Source organism: Callospermophilus lateralis, chromosome 11 (assembly GCF_048772815.1).
Source record: "Callospermophilus lateralis isolate mCalLat2 chromosome 11, mCalLat2.hap1, whole genome shotgun sequence".
Lineage (NCBI taxonomy): Eukaryota > Metazoa > Chordata > Mammalia > Rodentia > Sciuridae > Callospermophilus > Callospermophilus lateralis.
The window spans coordinates 15,935,345-15,953,477 of record NC_135315.1 but is presented as its reverse complement, the minus strand read 5'-3'; the positions used below and the strand labels follow the sequence as shown (position 1 = coordinate 15,953,477).

Below are 18,133 nucleotides of genomic sequence, written 5' to 3'. Positions count from 1 at the left end.
CATTCTTTTTAAAAGGTGCATTTTTTTCGTGTTTAAAATAGTGATCTTATTGCTACATAATGCGTTATTTACTTAGTTATAAAAAAAATTAGCAATTGGAATTTAAATAAATATCATATGAAGGCCAGGGGATGTAGCTCAGTGGCAAAGGGCTTAACATCACATGCATGAGTCCCTGGGTTCAATCCCTAATACCACCCCCCAAAAAAAGAAAAGTTTTGCTTCAAAGTTATCTGTTATATGGGGGTTCATGGGAAAGGGTGTGTATAAACAAAGATTGGCCACATGGTGATGCTTATTAAAGCTGGAGAATGGTTATTTTGGGGTTTATTTTACTGTTTTTTTTTTTTTTTTAATACTTCTGTTTTATTTATTTACTTTTATGTGGTGCTGAGGATCGAACCCAGGGCCTCACACGTGTTAGGCGAGCACTGTATCACTGAGCCACAACCCCAACTCTACTGTTCTTTTTACTTTAGATTGTTTGAAGATTTTCATAATGCATATAAGAAAGGGGGCTTCTGAAAAAATTAAATTTTATAGATTTTTCTGAAGGTTTGAGTCTCTGTGTTAGTGAAAACATTATCATAATCACCATCCCTCCATGTCATCCTCTTAACATGACCCAGAGAGCTACAAATATACTGGAAGGATATAATATTCTGAGTGACTATTTGCAGTTTTTAGTTGTTCCAGAATTCTTCTACATTGACTACTTCTTTAAAATAGTGAATCATAGACTATGCCGTGAACATCATTTCTCTGTAAGAGAATTTTTATTGTGATAGAAATACAGCTGTATGTGTGTATTTTAACATAGTTTAGTGTAGCATTACAGAACGGTCTTTAATTTTCCTCCCAAACTCCTTGACAGGAAATGAGAATCTTTATTTTCAGTATAATTTGGGTAAAGAAGTAGTTTGTTTCTTCATTTATAGATGGAGAAACTGAGACCTAAAAAGTGATTTACCAGACTTGTACTGTCAAGTACGAGTGTCATTTATATTCTGAAAATCTTGCCAAATTAATGTGCTATCTTTGGATAAGCTTACCAACCCCTGATCTTCCCTACCACCTCCACCAAAAGTTAAAAACACATTAAATTGATCATTTTAGAATCAAGCTTATGTTTTTCCTTTATCCAAGATCATATTTAAGTTTTGTATTAAAGAATCAAGACTGTGAAAGCTTGAATCTGGGGAGTTTTTTGTGACAGTTGGAAGAGCTGGGTTTTTTAATTTTTTTCCCTATATTTTTTATTTCTTTGATTTTTTTTTTTTCCTTCTTTAAGTTCTGGATGGATTGATATTTCATTTTTCAGTGTGGGTTTTGGTGGTTTTTTTTGGGGGGGGGTGCTTTACTTCATAGGTATGTTATTAATGCCATAAATTAGAAACTGTTTCTGTTTTGTTGTGATGATGTCTGTGTTCCCAGGCTGGTCTCAAATTTCCGAGCTCAAACCATCCTCCTGCCTCAGCTCCCCAACCCCCCAACCCCCCCCCAAAAAAAAAAAAAAAAAACCAACCTGGAACTACAGAAGCACCTCATTGTGCCCAGCTGGTGGTTATTTATTTGGTTTTGTTTTTTGTGGTGCCCCAGGGCCTCCTGTATGCTAAGCATGCACTCTATTACTGGGCTACACCCCCAGGCCTCAACACATTTTGGCTAAAAGTTTTCATTGTGAAATATCATCTAGTCAAAGGCCCTAATTGTTCAAAAATATTTTGTTAAGAAAAATATGACAAGTGAACAAACTTCTTTTAAAGAAAAAAAAATGCTGTGTACGGCAGCACAAGTCTATATTCCTAGCTGCTCACGAGGTTGGGGCAGGAGAATTGCTTGATACCAGTAGTTCAAGTACAAGTTGAACTACCTCACAAAACAAATGAACAGACAGACAAAAAAGAAAAGAGAGAAAGCCTTTCATTTGAACTAAACTTAACCAAGATGGAAAATAGGAGAAGGAACATCTGCCTCTTGCCTTTTATGGTCCCCTTAAGCTCTAAGTTTAGATTTTTATCCCAGGTGTACAGTGAGGGTCCAAAATAAGAGTTTTTCATAGAATGGGTTTTGCCAGCACAAAATCTACAGAAATTGATCTGTTTTCTTCAGAATTTTACCTTCTAGTTGTGCCAAAGCTAAGACTCCAGGTGTATTTGTTTGGTTTCCTGAATGCCCAGAAGCACTTAACTTTCCATGCCTTACAATTTGGTGTGGTCAGCTGTCCTCTGTTTCTTTAGAGACCATTGGTGGGGAGGGAAGGAACTTAGGTGAGAAATAGGTTTTTCTAACAAGTTTGTTTGGCTTTTGCTGCACTATTTGCCAGTAAACCCCAATCCTTCTTAAAGTAGGAAATATTTAATATCTTTTGATTTATTTATTTATTTTGTTGTTAAAGGACATTTATTTATTTGCAGTGCTGAGAATCAAATCCAGTGCCTCACACATGCTAGGCAAGTGCTCCACCACTGAGCTACCACCCCAGCTCTATTTTTGTTTGTTTTGTTTTTGCTGGTAGTACAATGGATTGAACCTAGGACCTTGTTCATACAATGCAAGAGCTGTAAATATGAGCAGTGGTCCTAGCCCTTTTTTATTATATTTTGAGACAGGGTCTTGCTAAGTTGCTCCATCTGGCCTCGAATTGTGATTCTCCTACCTCAACCTCCCAAGGAGGTGGCATGCGCCTTCACACCAATTTACCCTTGATTTTTTTATATTAGAGTTAATTCTAGTCAACATTTCACAAAAAGGCTACCTTAAGAAGGCAGAATAGAGCCAGGTGCAGTGGCACATGCCTGTAATCCCAGTGACTTCGGAGGCTGGGGCAGGAGGATCATAAGTTCAAAGCCATCCTCAGCAACTAAGTGAGGCCCTAAACAAATCAGTGAGACTCTGTCTTTAAATAAAAAGTAAAAAAGGGCTGGAAATGTGGCTTAGTGGCTAAGCACCCCAGGGTTCAATCTCCGGTACCACCAAAAAAAAAAAAAAAAAAAAAAAGGACAGACTACCCGCTCTATACCCCACAGAGCTCTATAATGAGACCTGAATTAACTTTACTTTTAAAACCGTCTGTTAATTTTTCAGGGCATGGTGGCACACCATGTGGACACTTGTTAGTCCCAGCAATTTGGGAAACTGAAACTGGAAGTCCATAAGTTCAAGGCCAGTCTGGACAACTGAGTGAGACCCTCATCAACTAAGTGTGACCCTATTTCAAAATTTAAAAATAAGCTGGGGATATAGCTCAGTGGTAAAACACCCCTGGGTTCAGTCCCCAGTACAAAACAAAAAACCCGCACTAATTTTTTTTTTTTTTAGAGGGAGAGAGAGAGAATTTTAATATTTTTCATTCTTTAGTTTTCGGCGGACACAACATCTTTGTTTGTATGTGGTGCTGAGGATCGCACCCGGGCTGCACGCATTCCAGGCGAGCGCGCTACCGCTTGAGCCACATCCTCAGCCCCCGCACTAATTTTTAAGGACTGGCAGTAATCTTAGTGGAAGCCATGGTTTTAATCCCCAGTATTGAAAAAAAAAAAAAAAAGCAAAAACCATTTATTGATGTTAGAGACATCTTTAGTCAATGAAAGAAAACCATTTCTAGTTATATTTTAATGTTTGTTGATAAAGTGATTGTAAAAGGAAAGTCTTTTCTTTTGTCCCCACCCCATTAAAAAATCTGTTGAGGGGCTGGGATTGAAGCTCAGTGGTGTAGAGCTTCTCTAGCGAGTGAGAGGCAGTGGGTTTGATTCTTAGCACCACATATAAATAAATAAAATAAAGGTCTATCAACAACTTAAAAAAAAAAAAAACCTGTGAGGATTAAATAAAGGTTTATGTAGCCCAGTGGTGGAGTGCTTGCCTAGCATGGGCAAGACCCTGGGTTCACTCCCTAGTACCACAAAAACAACAACAACAACAAAAAAAGCATGTTGAATGACACTTGGATTAGGCATAGTTTCGGGAAAGGAGACTACAGACTAGGGAGAATATTTTCCTCTTTCTGTAAAAAGAGAAATGTATTTTAATGCCTATATGGGCATTGACACCTTCCTCAATCTTTTCATCGATTCTCATACTTTTCTAAGTTGATTTTAAATCCAGATATTGCTATTATCAATAAAACCTTTTATTTTGCCTTTTTATACTTGTCTTAGATTTATATATTCATTTTCTAAGAATTTTTATTTCTCTTTTCTCCCAGGTATTTACCGCCAGAGTGTTTTGTGGTTGGGAAGGAACCACCAAAGATTTCAAATAAAGTTGATGTCTGGTCAGTGGGTGTGATCTTCTACCAGTGTCTATATGGAAGAAAGGTAAGGAAGAAGGGTGAGATAGCAGCTTGACTTGCCTCCTGGGTGGCATATATACATTGTACCTTGGTGTGGATTTGCTCTTGGAGTTAATCATTGAGTTATACTAAATGGAATCTCAAAAGTTCAAAGAAAATACAGACTTACTAATAAAAGCTTTATGCATAAGCACAAATTCTCAAGTTCAGGGTATCTAATGAATTCTGCTGGGCCATTGAAAACATGCAGTTTTGCTGTTCTCAATTAGATCCAGAACATGTTTTGATTCTCATAATATGTGAAGGTTTAACATGAAGTAGTTTATAGTGAATAGTCAAGATCATTCTCAAGGGGCCTAAAAACTAAAATTCAGGAAATCCCTAGACTTTATTTTTAATGTTAATGAAAGTGTGCTTTACATTTTATACTAGGGAGGTGGTGTCAGAAAGTATCCCTTGCCTCTTGTCTCTGATTGAGGTAATGTTATTTAAACAAATAATAACCCAGGTAGTAAACTACATCTAATGAATTTTCACATTTGTTTTTCCCTTGTAAGTTTAACTTATAAATACACAGGGATCCAGTTATGTATATATATTCCTATTTTAATCTTCAGTTTTGTGTGTTTCAGTGATTCCATTAGGCTATGGGTGTAAGCCAGATGGGAGCCCTGAAATACCTCTAAAGTCTTGACATTTTGATTAGACTCCCCATACTAAGCTCTTAATCAGATGACTCTTTCCCATTTAACTTTTCCTTGGTCTTTCTCCTACCTCTCCGAATCATGGAGACTATTCAGGGAAACTAGTAGGGCTTAATTATTATATATACTCTCTGATAATGTTGAATTGGCTGCTGATGGTAGTGGTATAGGTCATCTAAGGTCTCTTGGTAGAAAGATGGTAGAGATGACAGTAAGGTTGAACTTATTTAAAGAGTTTATCAGGAAATGTCAATTTGGGGACAGATACCAGCACTAAGTGGCCCCAGTCCTTTTTTGTTCTCACTCTCCCCTTAGCACTTCTACTCTTTTACTTCTTTTTTTATACTTTTTTCTCTGCATCTTAGGTTAGCCAGTGGCAGGCACATGTGTGTAGTGCTTAGGCCCACAGGTGTCATTCAGAGTACAACAGGTTGCTGGTTCCTGCTCTGTGTCTTCCCCTTTTTTATTGTGAACAAAGCTTGAGATAGGAAATGCTGCTGCTGGTTCCTGCTCTGCCTTGTTTGACCTAATCCTTAAGCTGTGAGCCCTTTCCTCTTATCTGTGAAAGGAGCGAAATGGAAAAAATCATCTCCAGAATCCCTTCCAGCCATGGTAGGGGAAATGTCTTCCCCTTTCTCTTCCCTGTGGTACTGAATTGTATTCTCTTTAATTTTAATCAGAGACTTACCCTTATTTGCTTGTTTGTGTTGTTTTTAATATGACAGCCCTTTGGCCATAACCAGTCCCAGCAAGACATTCTACAGGAGAATACTATTCTTAAAGCTACTGAAGTACAGTTCCCACCAAAGCCAGTAGTAACACCTGAAGCAAAGGTAAGTTTAATCCATCAGCTAACAGAAGTGACTGCTTTGCTTTCTTTTATTTCTTTGGGTAGTAGTGGATATGTAATTATTTGATTTGAAAATCAGTTATTAAAAACATTAGGAAAGGCATGAGTTAAATATTCCTAAAAATAAGAGAAGAATATTGCTTATACTCTGCCCATCTCATCTCTAAGTCCAGTGAAAGGAATGTTGGTAGGTAGGTTTTTAATCCACAAAGGCTTCCTAGAGTCAGGGCAGAGAAAGGAGAGCAGTTTGATGGTGATGTACCAGGCTTTGAGGGCAATAGAAAGGATTCCCAGCCTCATTCCTATTTAGGGACTATCAATTTTGAGAGATAAGTCCCATGTGGGAAAAATGATATGAGTACTAAGGCACTGGGGTTAAACAGCAGTGAGTGGTAAACAGTAAAGTCTATACCAGTTGGTGAACGTGTATCTAAACCTTCACTGTGGCCAAGGAAACATGGAATGGAGGTGGTGAAAGAAAACTAAAATAATCAGTCTTGCAAACCAAGATTTCATTAGCTATTCATATACTTGATCTCTTCTTATGTATTATCCTAAGTGGTGATCAGTGGTGGTCAGCTCTGTTGGATGCCATGGTCATTCAGCAACTTTAAAGTCAAAGCAAACAGTATAAGTCTAATTCTTTTTACGAATGTTTGTCTTGCTGTTTCCTCATGGCACACCTATGTGAAGTAGATTAGAAAGGAGTCTCTTTTCTAAGTGTTCTAGCTGATGTATTACATCAGCTTTTCCATGTATTACATGGAAAGAGGGAACATCTTTAGCAGTTGTTTATAATTCCTGACAGGATGACTTCTTGCCCCCATCATTTGGGCTTAAACACTTCCATAACCAGTAAATTAAATCTGCAAGGGAGTGCTGTGTGTAGTGATGTACACCTGTAATCCCAGTGACTCTGGAGGCTGAGGCAGAAGGATAGCAAAAAAAAAAAAAAAAAAAAAAAAAAAAATTTAAAAACTGGGGATGTAGCTCATTGGTAAAGTGCCTCTGGAGTCAATCCCCAGTGTGCTCCCTTCCCTCCCCCACCAACCACCCCCCCCCCCAAAAAAAAATCTGCAAGGAAGGAGTTCTGTAATACATTGCTAAGGCACATGCCAGGTTTCTAACTCCTGGGAGAGGACTAGAGAGACCCTCAGTGGTGAAGCCTGCCCTAATTTTGATGTCAGCACTGGACTCAACAGCTATATGACTTTGGGCTAGTTTACTTAAACTTTCTGAGTTGTTTTGCTTTACCCATGAAACAGAAATGCTTTCAGGTAATTGTGAGGTTCAAAAGGACTGAATCACTTGCCATTCAGTACCTTCTGCAGTTGCTCTTAGTTAATGACCATGCCCCATCTGCCATCTAGGGTGATACTGAGGAACAGGTTGCCTAAAAGATGTTTAATTTTTATCTGTCAGATCTCTGAAGACCCATTTCTTCATTTTGACCATTTTGTCAAATTTTAGTATTCATTCAATAAATAGATAAACAAATGTTCTTGACTTTAGAGTAAATTGAATGGACCTGCTATAAAGAATACGGAAATATCTGAGTTTTTTCGCTAATTGCCTCCTATCTGGCCTCTTCCTCCTTCTATATAAGTATTTCTCCAACCCCTACCCTCTTTTCTCCCTCTCCTCCCACAGCAAATATTTATTGAGTGCCTATTAGTCATTGGACAGTGTTGTAGATAGTGGAGATGAAATTATGAAAATGTGGCAATAAACTATACAGATGAGTTTCCTGTCCTTAAGAAACTTATGTTCCAATAGGAGAGACAATAAAACATAATTGGATGCATATCAGATGGTTATAAATGTTATAAAGAAAATAAATTAGAGTAAGCGGTAGGGGAGAGGGTTCGCTAGGGAGGTGGGAACCCCTTTTTTGATGGCATGGTTGGGGATGGCCTCGATGATGAATGGACATTTCAGGCAGTGTCTTGAGCCATTGATGTGAAGATGGGAGCTATGCGTAGATCTGTGGGGGAAGCATTCTTGAGAGAAGCAAGCACAGCTCACGTGTGAGAATGAGCTCACAGGTCCACCACTTATGCAGAACAGAGGAGAGAATGGTAGAAAGGCTCTGGGCCATTGTGAAACATGGTGGAAGGAGGCGAGGGGTGTAATTAGGACAACTATGTGATCCAGTTGGCAGTTTTAAGAGCATACATTGGCAGCTATGTAGAAAGAAAATTAAAGATAGAAGAAGTAGGGCTGGGGATGTGGTGTGGCTCAGTTGTTGAACTCAGGATGAGTGCCTCTGAGTTCAATCCCATAAATAAATAAATAAATAACATTTATTTAAAAAAGAAGAAGTAGTAGTAGTAGTTGTTGTTGTTGTTGTTGTTTATTTTGCCAGTGTCTGACCCAACCCTGTTAAACTTTTTGCATGTGTATATATATGGCAGGAGTATGTACTGGGCACTGAACCCAGGGGTTCTCTATTACTAAGCAACATGCCCAGCCCTTTTCATTTTGAAACAGGATCTCATTAAATTGCTGAGGCTAGCCTGGAATTTGTGGTCTTCTCTTCTTGCCTCAGCTTCCCACGTAAACTGGGATTATAACTGTGTGCTACTGCATCCAGCAGAAAGGTTCTCTTTTAAAGACCAAGTGTTGTTATATTCATTTCTGTGAATTTGTTTTTATCTTCCAAATCTTCAATCAAGTAAGTAAGTATCTTTGATTTTTTGAAAGCCCAAATTTTGCATTATATAATTTTTGTTTTTCTTGGGGTTTTTTTTGGGGGGGGTTGGTACTGTGGATAGAACCCAGGGATGCTTTACCATTGCACTACATCCCCAGGCTGCCCTCTATGTTTCATTTTTTAATTTTTTTTTTTTTGAGACAGGGTCTTGCTAAGTCACTAAGGCTGGCCTCCAACTTTTGATCCTCCTTCCTCAGCCTCTGGGTTGCTACAATTACAGGTCTGCACCACTGCACCTGGTGGCATTGTACTTTTGTTAATTAAACTTGGAAAAAATAGAAAATCATTTATTTTGCATTACAGATTTTGTTGTAAATAAACTTAGGTTTTTTGGGCAGTGTTAGGTTCCCAGCAGAATTGAGCAGAAAATACATAGTACACATATACTACCTGCCCCTCTCCTAGAACCTCCCATATCAACATCAGACACCAGAGTAGTACATTTGTTATTATTGGTAACCCTACATTGGCACATCATTTTCACCCTGCTGTAAAGTATAGGCTTTTGGTGATAATGATGCTTTAGACTTTTCAAAATTGATTCATTTATTTAAAATAGTTGCATTATAAAACTGAGTAAATAGAACTGTCTAGTTGAATAATAGGAAGAAAGCAAGAGGAAAATAATGATATATAGGTCAATGATGATAAGAATTATAGAAGTAAGACTACATAGCCTTTCATACCTAGTAGAAAGAAAACCGCCGTGTTGGTAATAAATTTGAATTCCTTGTCAAACTCCCTCACTGTTTGTTTTTGTGTCTGTAGTACCTTTGGAGATATAGTCCTATTCAGTTTTCCCTATAATGCTTAGATAATGCCTCATCATTTGCTTAATGACCTTTCACGGGAAGGTAGGGTATGTAGGGAAAGCATTTCAGAGCCACTGGGCATGTTGCTCCGTGGTAGAACACCCCTAGGTTCAGTGCCCAGTACACTCCTGCCACACATGCACACATTGTGTTGTCAATCATTGTCAATCTCCTTTCACTGCATTGGTGGGTAGTATAAGCTTAGAATTTCCGCTTCCTTGGAAATTCACATGAGACTGTGGTTTGTTGATGCAAGACTGTGAAGTTAGACTTTTCCCATCCAAACCAACACTTTTTGGTTGGTCTAGTGCTTTACAGGCAGGAGTACTTATAGAGGCCCTTCTGTAGCAGGAGGGGATGGGGAATATTGCAACAGAGGGGTGCCTTTCCTTATCTTCCCTGGGTCTGCCTGATGGTTTCCAGGAAAGGCCTTAAGCCCTTTCTCTTTATGAGATGTCTGCTTCGGGCCCTGGCAGTAGATCCAGAGCCTCTAGTTCCCTCCGGGGTGCTGGGATTGTCTGCTACAACCTTCTACAAGAAACTTTCCTTTGCAGGCTTTTATCCGGCGATGCTTGGCCTACCGAAAGGAGGACCGCATCGATGTTCAGCAGCTGGCCTGTGACCCCTACTTGCTGCCTCATATCCGAAAGTCGGTCTCCACAAGTAGCCCTGCTGGAGCTGCTATTGCATCAACCTCTGGGGCGTCCAATAACAGTTCTTCAAATTGAGACTGACTCCAATGCCACAAACTGTTAACACACAGAGTGGACAAACAGCATTCAGCAGCGGGTTTGGAACTTAGCGAATCCGAATGGATCTCATGAAACCTGTACCAGGTGCTTTTATTTTCTTGCTTTTTTCCCATCCATAGAGCATGACAGCATCGATTCTCATTGAGGAGAAACCTTGGGCAGCTCTGGCCAGGCCTCGTAGGAAAAGGCCCCGCCCGAGGTTCTGGCGTCAACGGCCACTGTGTGTGGCTGCTCTGAGTGAGGAAAAAATTAAAAAGAAAAACTGGTTCCATGTACTGTGAACTTGAAAATATGCAGACTCAGGGGGGTCCCTGATGCAATGCTTCAGATGAAGAATGTGGACTTGAAAATACAGACTGGGCTAGTCCAGTGTCTATATTTAAACTTGTTCTTTTCTTTTAATAAAGTTTAGGTAACATCTCCTGAAAAGCTTGTAGCACAAAGGCTCAGCTGGGGATGGTGTTTGACTTCGGAGGAAAAAAGTTGCTATTGCCCGTTAAAGGCACTAGAGTTAGTGTTTTATCCCTAAATAATTTCAATTTTTAAAAAACATGCAGCTTCCCTCCCCCTTTTTTATTTTTGAAAGGATACATTTGGTCATAAAGTGAAACCCGTATTAGCAAGTACGTGGCAATGTTCATTCCAGTCAGATGCAGCTTTCTCCTCCGTCTGGTCTCCTGCTTGCAATTGCTTCTCTCGTCTCAGTTGGGAAAGAAGGGAGTGGGAGTACTGAGATGCGTGGGTTTTTGCCATTGGACAAAGAATGAGGTTAGAAGACTGCAGCTTGGAGTCTCTAGGTTTTCAACTATTTCTTCACAATTTGAACACTTGACGGTTGTCCCTTTTAATTTATTTGAAGTGCTATTTTTTTAAATAAAGGTTCATCTGTCCATGCAGTCCTCCTGGATTCTCTGAATGTAGTAACTATCGAAACTGTTCCAAAGGTAGGCAGAAAACAGGCTGGAAAGCCAAAAACTCCAGGGATCAGTAGTTCCTACCCACAGTCTTTGTGTGCTTGCTAAATGGTGTACATTTCTTGTTACCACATTATTAAAACTTGATCGTCACATAAGCTTTCTTCTGTTAGATCTTTTGGCAGGAAACAACCTTCTCCCAGAATTCTAAATTTGGTGGGTGTGTGCTAGTGTGCGTGTCTATGTGTGCATGTACACACACACTTTGTCTAACTCACTTTAATAGATATATCAAGTGAAATTTTTTAAAAAAATCAGCTCAAGGAAAATAGGTATTTCAACTATGAATGTTCTTTTGGAACTAATTTTTAAAAACATTTGGTTGTTTCTGAGACATGTGATTAACTGAAGATGGAGCTGAAATGGGAGACATGTGGCCCCACAGTGCCCTTGAAACAGCAGAGCCCTCGGCAGGAGAGGGAAGGAGTCCAGAGCCTGAACATGTGGTAGCCAGCTTGGAATGTTACTGACAGATGTGGCAAGAGGGCTCAGCCAGAAGTATTTAAAGATGTAGCATTCAGGCCTGCTTGTTTTCTGGGCAGGAAGGGAGTCAGGAAGGGCAGAGCTCTCAAATTGCTCATGATTCTAGAGTTTCTTTTACACGTGAAAAATGTCACTGATGACACATTTTCTAGGACTGTTGTTTGTTTTGTGGACCTGCCCCACTTTCCTCAGTATCAAGCCATCTTAAGAGAAGGTGGAACATTCCAAACTGAATGGGTAGGTGTTATATGGAACGCGGAAGGAAAGAAGTCAGCCCCAGAGGCCTTGGTGTTCCCTCAGCTTTTTAAAAACTATTTTATTGAAATAAAATGTTGATATTTATACACACATGCCTGTGTGTGTGTGTGTGTGTGTGTGTGCGAGCACGTTGTGCGTGTGCTTTTCTCTTGATTTTCTTTTGTGCCACTGAGCCCTGCCTTTTTTTTTTTTTTTTTTTTTTTAACCACTGCCTTCAAGCTGCTTAGCAGACAGCAGCAGTTTGATTGAACAGAGTGGTCTTCACATATGAAAAGATAAAGAGACAAATGAAGTTGAGACCATATTAAACCAACTAAAAACAAGTTTATTTCTGTGCTTTTTCCCCTTTCCTCTTTATAGTGATCTTGCAGTTTCATTTTTTTTGTTTGTTTGTTTTTGGTACCAGGGGCACTTAACCACTGAGCCATATCTCCAGCCCTTTTTAGTATTTTATTTAGAGACAGGTTCTTGCTGAGTTGCTTAGGGCCTCACAAAATTGCCAAGGCTGATCTTGAACTCATGATCCTCCTGAGCCTCTGGTATGCACCACTGTGCCTGGCTGCAATTTAGTTTTTCAATTAACTTTTTAAAGTTGAAATAAAAAGTTCATCTTTATGCCTTTTCTCTAATTTCTTGTCTCCTTTTATCTCATGGGCTGATCAGTGAATCTCAGCATTGACTTGTTTGTCTACCTTTTCTCCCTCATTCTGAATAAGGCACCATCTCCCCTTGCTTTGACTGGGTGTAGGGCCTAGTTGGGCTTGGCCAAGTCAGAGCAAGACATCTTTTCCACTGTGTGGGCCAGCCCGGAAGAGCACACAGAGTACTTACCTTTCCTGGTCTTGGAAGGAGCCAGTGAAATCACTAAGTGGGGTTCTCCATGACAGACTTTGTTGCGGTGTGTTTCACCTTCTCTGAGGATAACCCCTATTCCCAAAATGTTGATTCACTTTACACGGTGATACAAAAATGTTTATTAATTTGTAATTAAATCCAACTAGACTGTTCTGGCCTTTCCCAGTTGGGGGTAAGGAGAGGAAGGATATTCAAGTTTTAAGGAGAAAATTTCCTAGCCTCTTGATTTTCCTCTATTTCTCCAACTTCCAAACAAAGCCCTTACCATCAAGGGTGTTAGATGAGGGATTCCTGGCAGGCAGCAGAGCAGAGCCCCTTGGACATTGTAGGCACAGTGGGAATGTATTGATTCATGTGACACATTTTATGCCTCTGATGTACTAAGAACTAGGCTTGTATGGTGGGATCCAGCAGTGAACAGGATAGGGATGGGCCAGCTAGTGGCTCAGATCCAGGAGTGGGCACCCAGGCCCACCCAGGAAGAGATGAAGAGGGGAGGGATTTGGGCCCTTCCATTGGGGGATGGACAGCATTGAGAGGGGAATCCCCAGAAGAGCTGCATGCACCCCACTTCTGTGGCTGACCTGGCATACCAGCTGTCTTTTGGAGGTGTATCCCCCTCCTGCTGTCTAGTCTTTCTTCCAGCTAAGATTAGCCATCAAGGAGCTCTTACATTTCTTAATTTAGAAAATAGCGCTCTTTAAACATAGTTATCTCTTAGAATCCTAGAGCTAGAAGCAAGCATTGACTTCTTCCAAGAAGGCAAAGTTTACAACTAGCTGGCCCATCTTAGTGGTTTTCTTTCTGAGCATCTTTCCTGCCCTCCCTTACTTCATCACTCAAATTGCCCAAGCCATCTGTTTTCCTTTCTTAAGATAGAATCACTCAAAGGTTAAGAGTCTGAACTTTAAAATTATTGTTTGGGTTCAGATCCCACCTCTGTAAACTTGAGGGATATCTCCTCACTCGGGAGCAGAGTAAGGAGTAATGATAAGATAGGTAAAAGAGCCTGGCACATAAGAGGGGAATAAAAAATGTGATCTAAAGAGGATCACAAGTTCAAGCCCAGCCTCAGCGACTTAGTAAGACCTTATCTTAAAATTATTAGAAGCGGCCAGGATGTTGCTCAGTGGTTAAGGGCCTCTGGGTTCAATCTCCCATATTTTAAACACACACGTACACACATACACACGACCAAGTGCAAGAGTTAGTTAATCCTGGAACCCCCCAGGTTCATGGGTTTTTGAGGTTCAGAATCTCCTACCCACCAGTGTGTCAGATGATACTTTGACCTGGGATAGGTAATTCAGACTTCCAGAAATGGCTCCTCCAACTTGAGATCCAACATGAATCTCTTCCTAGGTTAGTGGATCTCCTCTTAACCTAGCTCCAAGACTGCTTCAGGCTGAGTCTGGGAGAAGTATCCTTTAGATATGTGGTTTTCAGAATGACCAGCAGCATCAGCTCTACCAGGAAGCTTGTTAGAAGTGCAGTCTCAGGCCCCCACCCCACCCACTGATGAGAAACTAGAGGCCCTGCCAGCCTCACACTTCACATCTCCACCCAGTACATATTCCACAGGATAGAACTTCACTCACGTGCAAACACTGTGACAGCTAGTTATGGGGCTTAGCTTTCTGGTGTCACCTCCAGTGATGATAATGCAGGCTCACTTTTGAGAACACATCTAGGGATGGTCTAGGTGGGGTCACCAGACCCCAAATTCTTTTTTAACCAAATTCATGCCCTTTAGCATGCTAGGCAAGTGCTCTACTACTGAATTAACACCCCCAGCCCTCGGGCCTCTTCTGAACTCACCCATCTGGAAGTTAGAGATGAGACCATTTGTTGTCAGATACTGGCTGTCACAGTGGAGACCAACATTGAGAGCCTCTCATACAGGCATCTGACAATACACTCAAGAACCATTCCCTCCTTTGAGCAAAGATTCTTACCCTGGGCCTTCTCTTAAAATACACAATAACTCAATATTGGTATCTAACTGCTTCTGAACCTAAGGGGCAGCCTGGATGGGGGTGGGGGGAGTCCTGTGTGTAAGGAGAACCTGGGGCTGGCCTGCCCCAGTTCTTTGGAGGAGTGGGGAGGAGAGAGTAATGGAGAGCTTGCAGGGAGGATAGGAGAGCTGAAGAGGAAGTGCTGCAAGAGCTTTGTGGGTGGGTTGGAGAAACCTGCCAGAGGCTAGGAAAACAGGCCTGCCTGGGAGCAGGTCTGAGACCTCTTGGGGGCAGGGAATATAAGAGTGCTATTGTGCTGGAGGAGCCCAGCAGGGGCCCAAGTCTGGCTAGAGTCAGTGAAGGATGTGTGTATGAGTGAGGCTCTGGGCAGGAGACCCCATGGTATGAGGGTCGGAGGGCAGCTGGCTGGCTGACTTGGCCCCACCCCATTGGCCCTGGGTCAGGCCTCCTGGGTGTGGTGGGAAGTGTCCAGCCAGAGGACTCTGCAAATCTCAGCCCTGTTAGCCTCATGGAGAAGCCAGCAATGGTGGCCTCCTGTACAACTCAAGCAACTTAAGCTTGAGGAGGGACAAAGGAAAGGGATTCAGCCTTCTGCTTTGCAAAGAAATTTCTTAGCTGTGTTGCTTCTTAGCCTAGGCATAGGCAAAGTAGAAGTATCTCATTGATTTTACAACCAGGAAACAGGCCCAGTGGGATTGGTGACAGTCAGTGGGTAGAGCTGCAGTGACTGGGAAGGGGACTGCAGGTTGAAAATTTTGTCAAGTGGATTCTCTTGAGTGTAATCTTTGGGGAGAGATGGCTGTGAATGAAGGTGGCTCTTGGATTGCCAGCAAAGTTCTAGTTCTGCCTAATTAGGCCAATCCTAATCCAATCATACTTTGCCCTAATCCTGTCACTGGTCTCTCCTCTTCCTCCTGGCTAGTAGCCGTTAGAAGTCTACTTTTAGGACCAGCCAGTCTGGACAGTATCCCTGTCCCTGCAGTGCAGGCTGTAAGTGAATTTAGATGAGAAAATGGGGGTGTGGCTTCATAGAACGTTAGTGCTGAAAGTTCCCCAAGATCATCTGCTTCTGTAGTCTATAGTTAGGAAGGCACAATCCTGCCCTGCCTGTAGAAAATATATCTTCTGCTCCTAAGTGTCCTGATTGGATAAGCAGGAATAGGTTAGGGTTGCCCAAGCCTCACCTGCCATCCTATGGTTACAGTGAGCCTAGGGCCTGGCTGAAGGACTCCAGGCAGTATGGCCTGCTGAAGTGTCTGTGAAGGGCAAGTAGAGCCCTCTGTGGGTGGGTGAGGGACCCTGGAGGTGACACAAGGAAATGGGGTGGTATGTTAGATGCAGTGCTTTGGACAGGGACTCAGCAGGAATAGCTGGGGGGAAAGGTGACTGGTGTTCTTCAGATTTGCTGAATGGTAGCAACTCCATGATATACTTTACATCTCCACCCAGTACATATTCCACAGAATAGAACTTCACTCACATGCAGTGCACTATGACATTTATGCTGGTCACCACCCTCTAGAAAGCTGGAAAACACTGCAGAGTTTCCAAGGTGCCCCATCTACTATTTGCTGTTCCACTGGGGGCTAGGAAAAGTTTGGCCAGCCTCTTGGGCTGGGTTGGGGATGGTGGGTCAGCTGGATGCAGCCACCTGGTTCCTTTTTTGGTCCAGGGCTCTACTCTGCCAGAGGCCTAGGGAAGGCTGACTCTATTCCTGCAAAACCACCCTTTGCTTTTATATCCTCTGGGCCACTGTTGCTGGGCCCAGTCTTGCTTCAGAGGTACAAGTACTGAGTCTTGAGCAAATCCCACCCCATCCGTCTTTCCTGAGCTGGAGAGATGGAGGCAAGGGACAGGCAGCAGCAAGGACAGCATCTTAAAGAAGGAAGGAGGTACAGAAGTTACCAGCCCAGCCAGAGCTGTGGCCAGAGGAAGCCCAGACTCCTGGCTCAGCCCCATCCCCAGCACAGGAACAGGCTCCAGAGGCACTGCAGCTCCAGATTGGAGAGGCGCTTACAGAGCAGAGTGATATAGTGTCCTTCACCTCCACTCGCACTCACTGGGTAGGGCAATAGAAAATTCTGGGACTACATCCCACTCTACTGTAGCTCATTCTTCGCTCAACTCTGTGGTCCCCTCCGTTCCTTGCTATAGTGCCTCAGGCCAACTTTGCCCCTCTCGCTCCCAAGCAGAGACCAGAGCCAGTGATTATCTAAGAGACATTGGTTTTGTGGCCCCTGCTGAAGCCTGGGCTCCCAGTCCTTGAGCCCTCTTGATCTGAGCTGAACTCCAGGGCCCTTCTGACAGCAGACAACATTCCTGTGGCTCCTCTAAGTGGGATTTCATGTCCCATGTTCTTGGGAATCAGAGTCTGGACTCCTAGACCCCCTTCTTCCTGGAAGGCACTGTGAGGTAACCATCTGCAGCCCCTAGGGGAAAAAGCCAGAGTTGGGAGTCACTTTAAAAGTGTGTTGTTCAAATATAGGCCTTGTGTTGAAAGTGAGTGGACTACATTCAGAGGCCCTCCTGAGATGGAGAAGCCCTTCTAGGTTACCCATGAGAGGGAAAAGGGTAGGATCTAAGGAGAGTGGGCAGAGTTTTTTTCTCAAGTTCGATTTGTGGCCATAATGGGGTAGTCCAGTCAAGAGAAGACAGACCAACCACAAAACTCCACAGTGATGTGGAGGTGGGTGAAACAGACTTTCCCAAGGCTGCACAACCTGGAGCAGGCAGAGCCAAACTTGGATATTTGGGGCCATGTGAATCCTGAGTCTGCCGCCTTTTGGTGGAGCAGGTGGCTTGCCTGAGTAGAGCCCCATGGGCTTTCATTTGTGATACCGTAGCCAGGGAGCTGGTAGAAAGGGTCATACCCCTTTCTCTAGTTGCCTCAGGCAGGAGCTGCCAAGTTTGTCTTTACAGCCTCCCACCCTGCCTGACCACCCAGCTGCCTTCTTCCTCCCTGCTTGTGCTCCCTTTTCCTCAGCTTGCTTTGTAGCCTGGCCTGGAAAGGTGCTCTGCTCTCCCGGGTGCCCTCCAGTGGCAGAAGCTGTTAAGCCCCAGAACCAGAAAAGAGGATACTCATGCCAAGGAACCTACTAAGCACAGTGAGTACCCATACCCAAATGCATTCCTCAGAGGTTCCTGAGGCTCAGAAGGGAAGTGACTTGTTCAAGGATGTGTGGCTAAGTGAATGGCAGAATAGGAACTCGGTGTGGTTTGGACTTCACTGCCTCAACTTGACCTGTTTGTGAATGTGAGTGTTTTGTTTTGTTTAGCAAGGCACAGTGAGCATGAAGATGCTTCTGCCTGGATTCATTTACACTTCAAGATACCATTTTACCATTGGGACACCCAGTGTCCCAATGCTGATAAATCTGACCCATGCACATCTCAAAGGCAGTGGGGAGGAGGCAGGGAGTGCAGGCTAGATGAAGGGACAGGATTTGAAGGGAAGTGCCCTGA

General features: G+C 42.5%; 1 protein-coding gene across 3 annotated transcripts in view; it reads left to right on the top strand.

The window, feature by feature from the left end:
* The window catches only part of Tlk2 (tousled like kinase 2), a 118,872-nt gene extending 107,851 nt beyond the window's left edge, over positions 1 to 11,021 (top strand). For all 3 annotated transcript variants that reach the window (XM_076869922.2, XM_076869921.2, XM_076869923.2), the window contains exons 20-22: positions 4,208 to 4,319; positions 5,724 to 5,831; positions 9,928 to 11,021. In XM_076869922.2, the coding sequence (XP_076726037.1) occupies positions 4,208 to 4,319; positions 5,724 to 5,831; positions 9,928 to 10,101 (394 nt within the window). In that variant the 3' untranslated portion in view covers positions 10,102 to 11,021. The remainder of the gene's footprint in view (positions 1 to 4,207; positions 4,320 to 5,723; positions 5,832 to 9,927) is intronic.
* Positions 11,022 to 18,133: the final 7,112 nt, after the last annotated feature.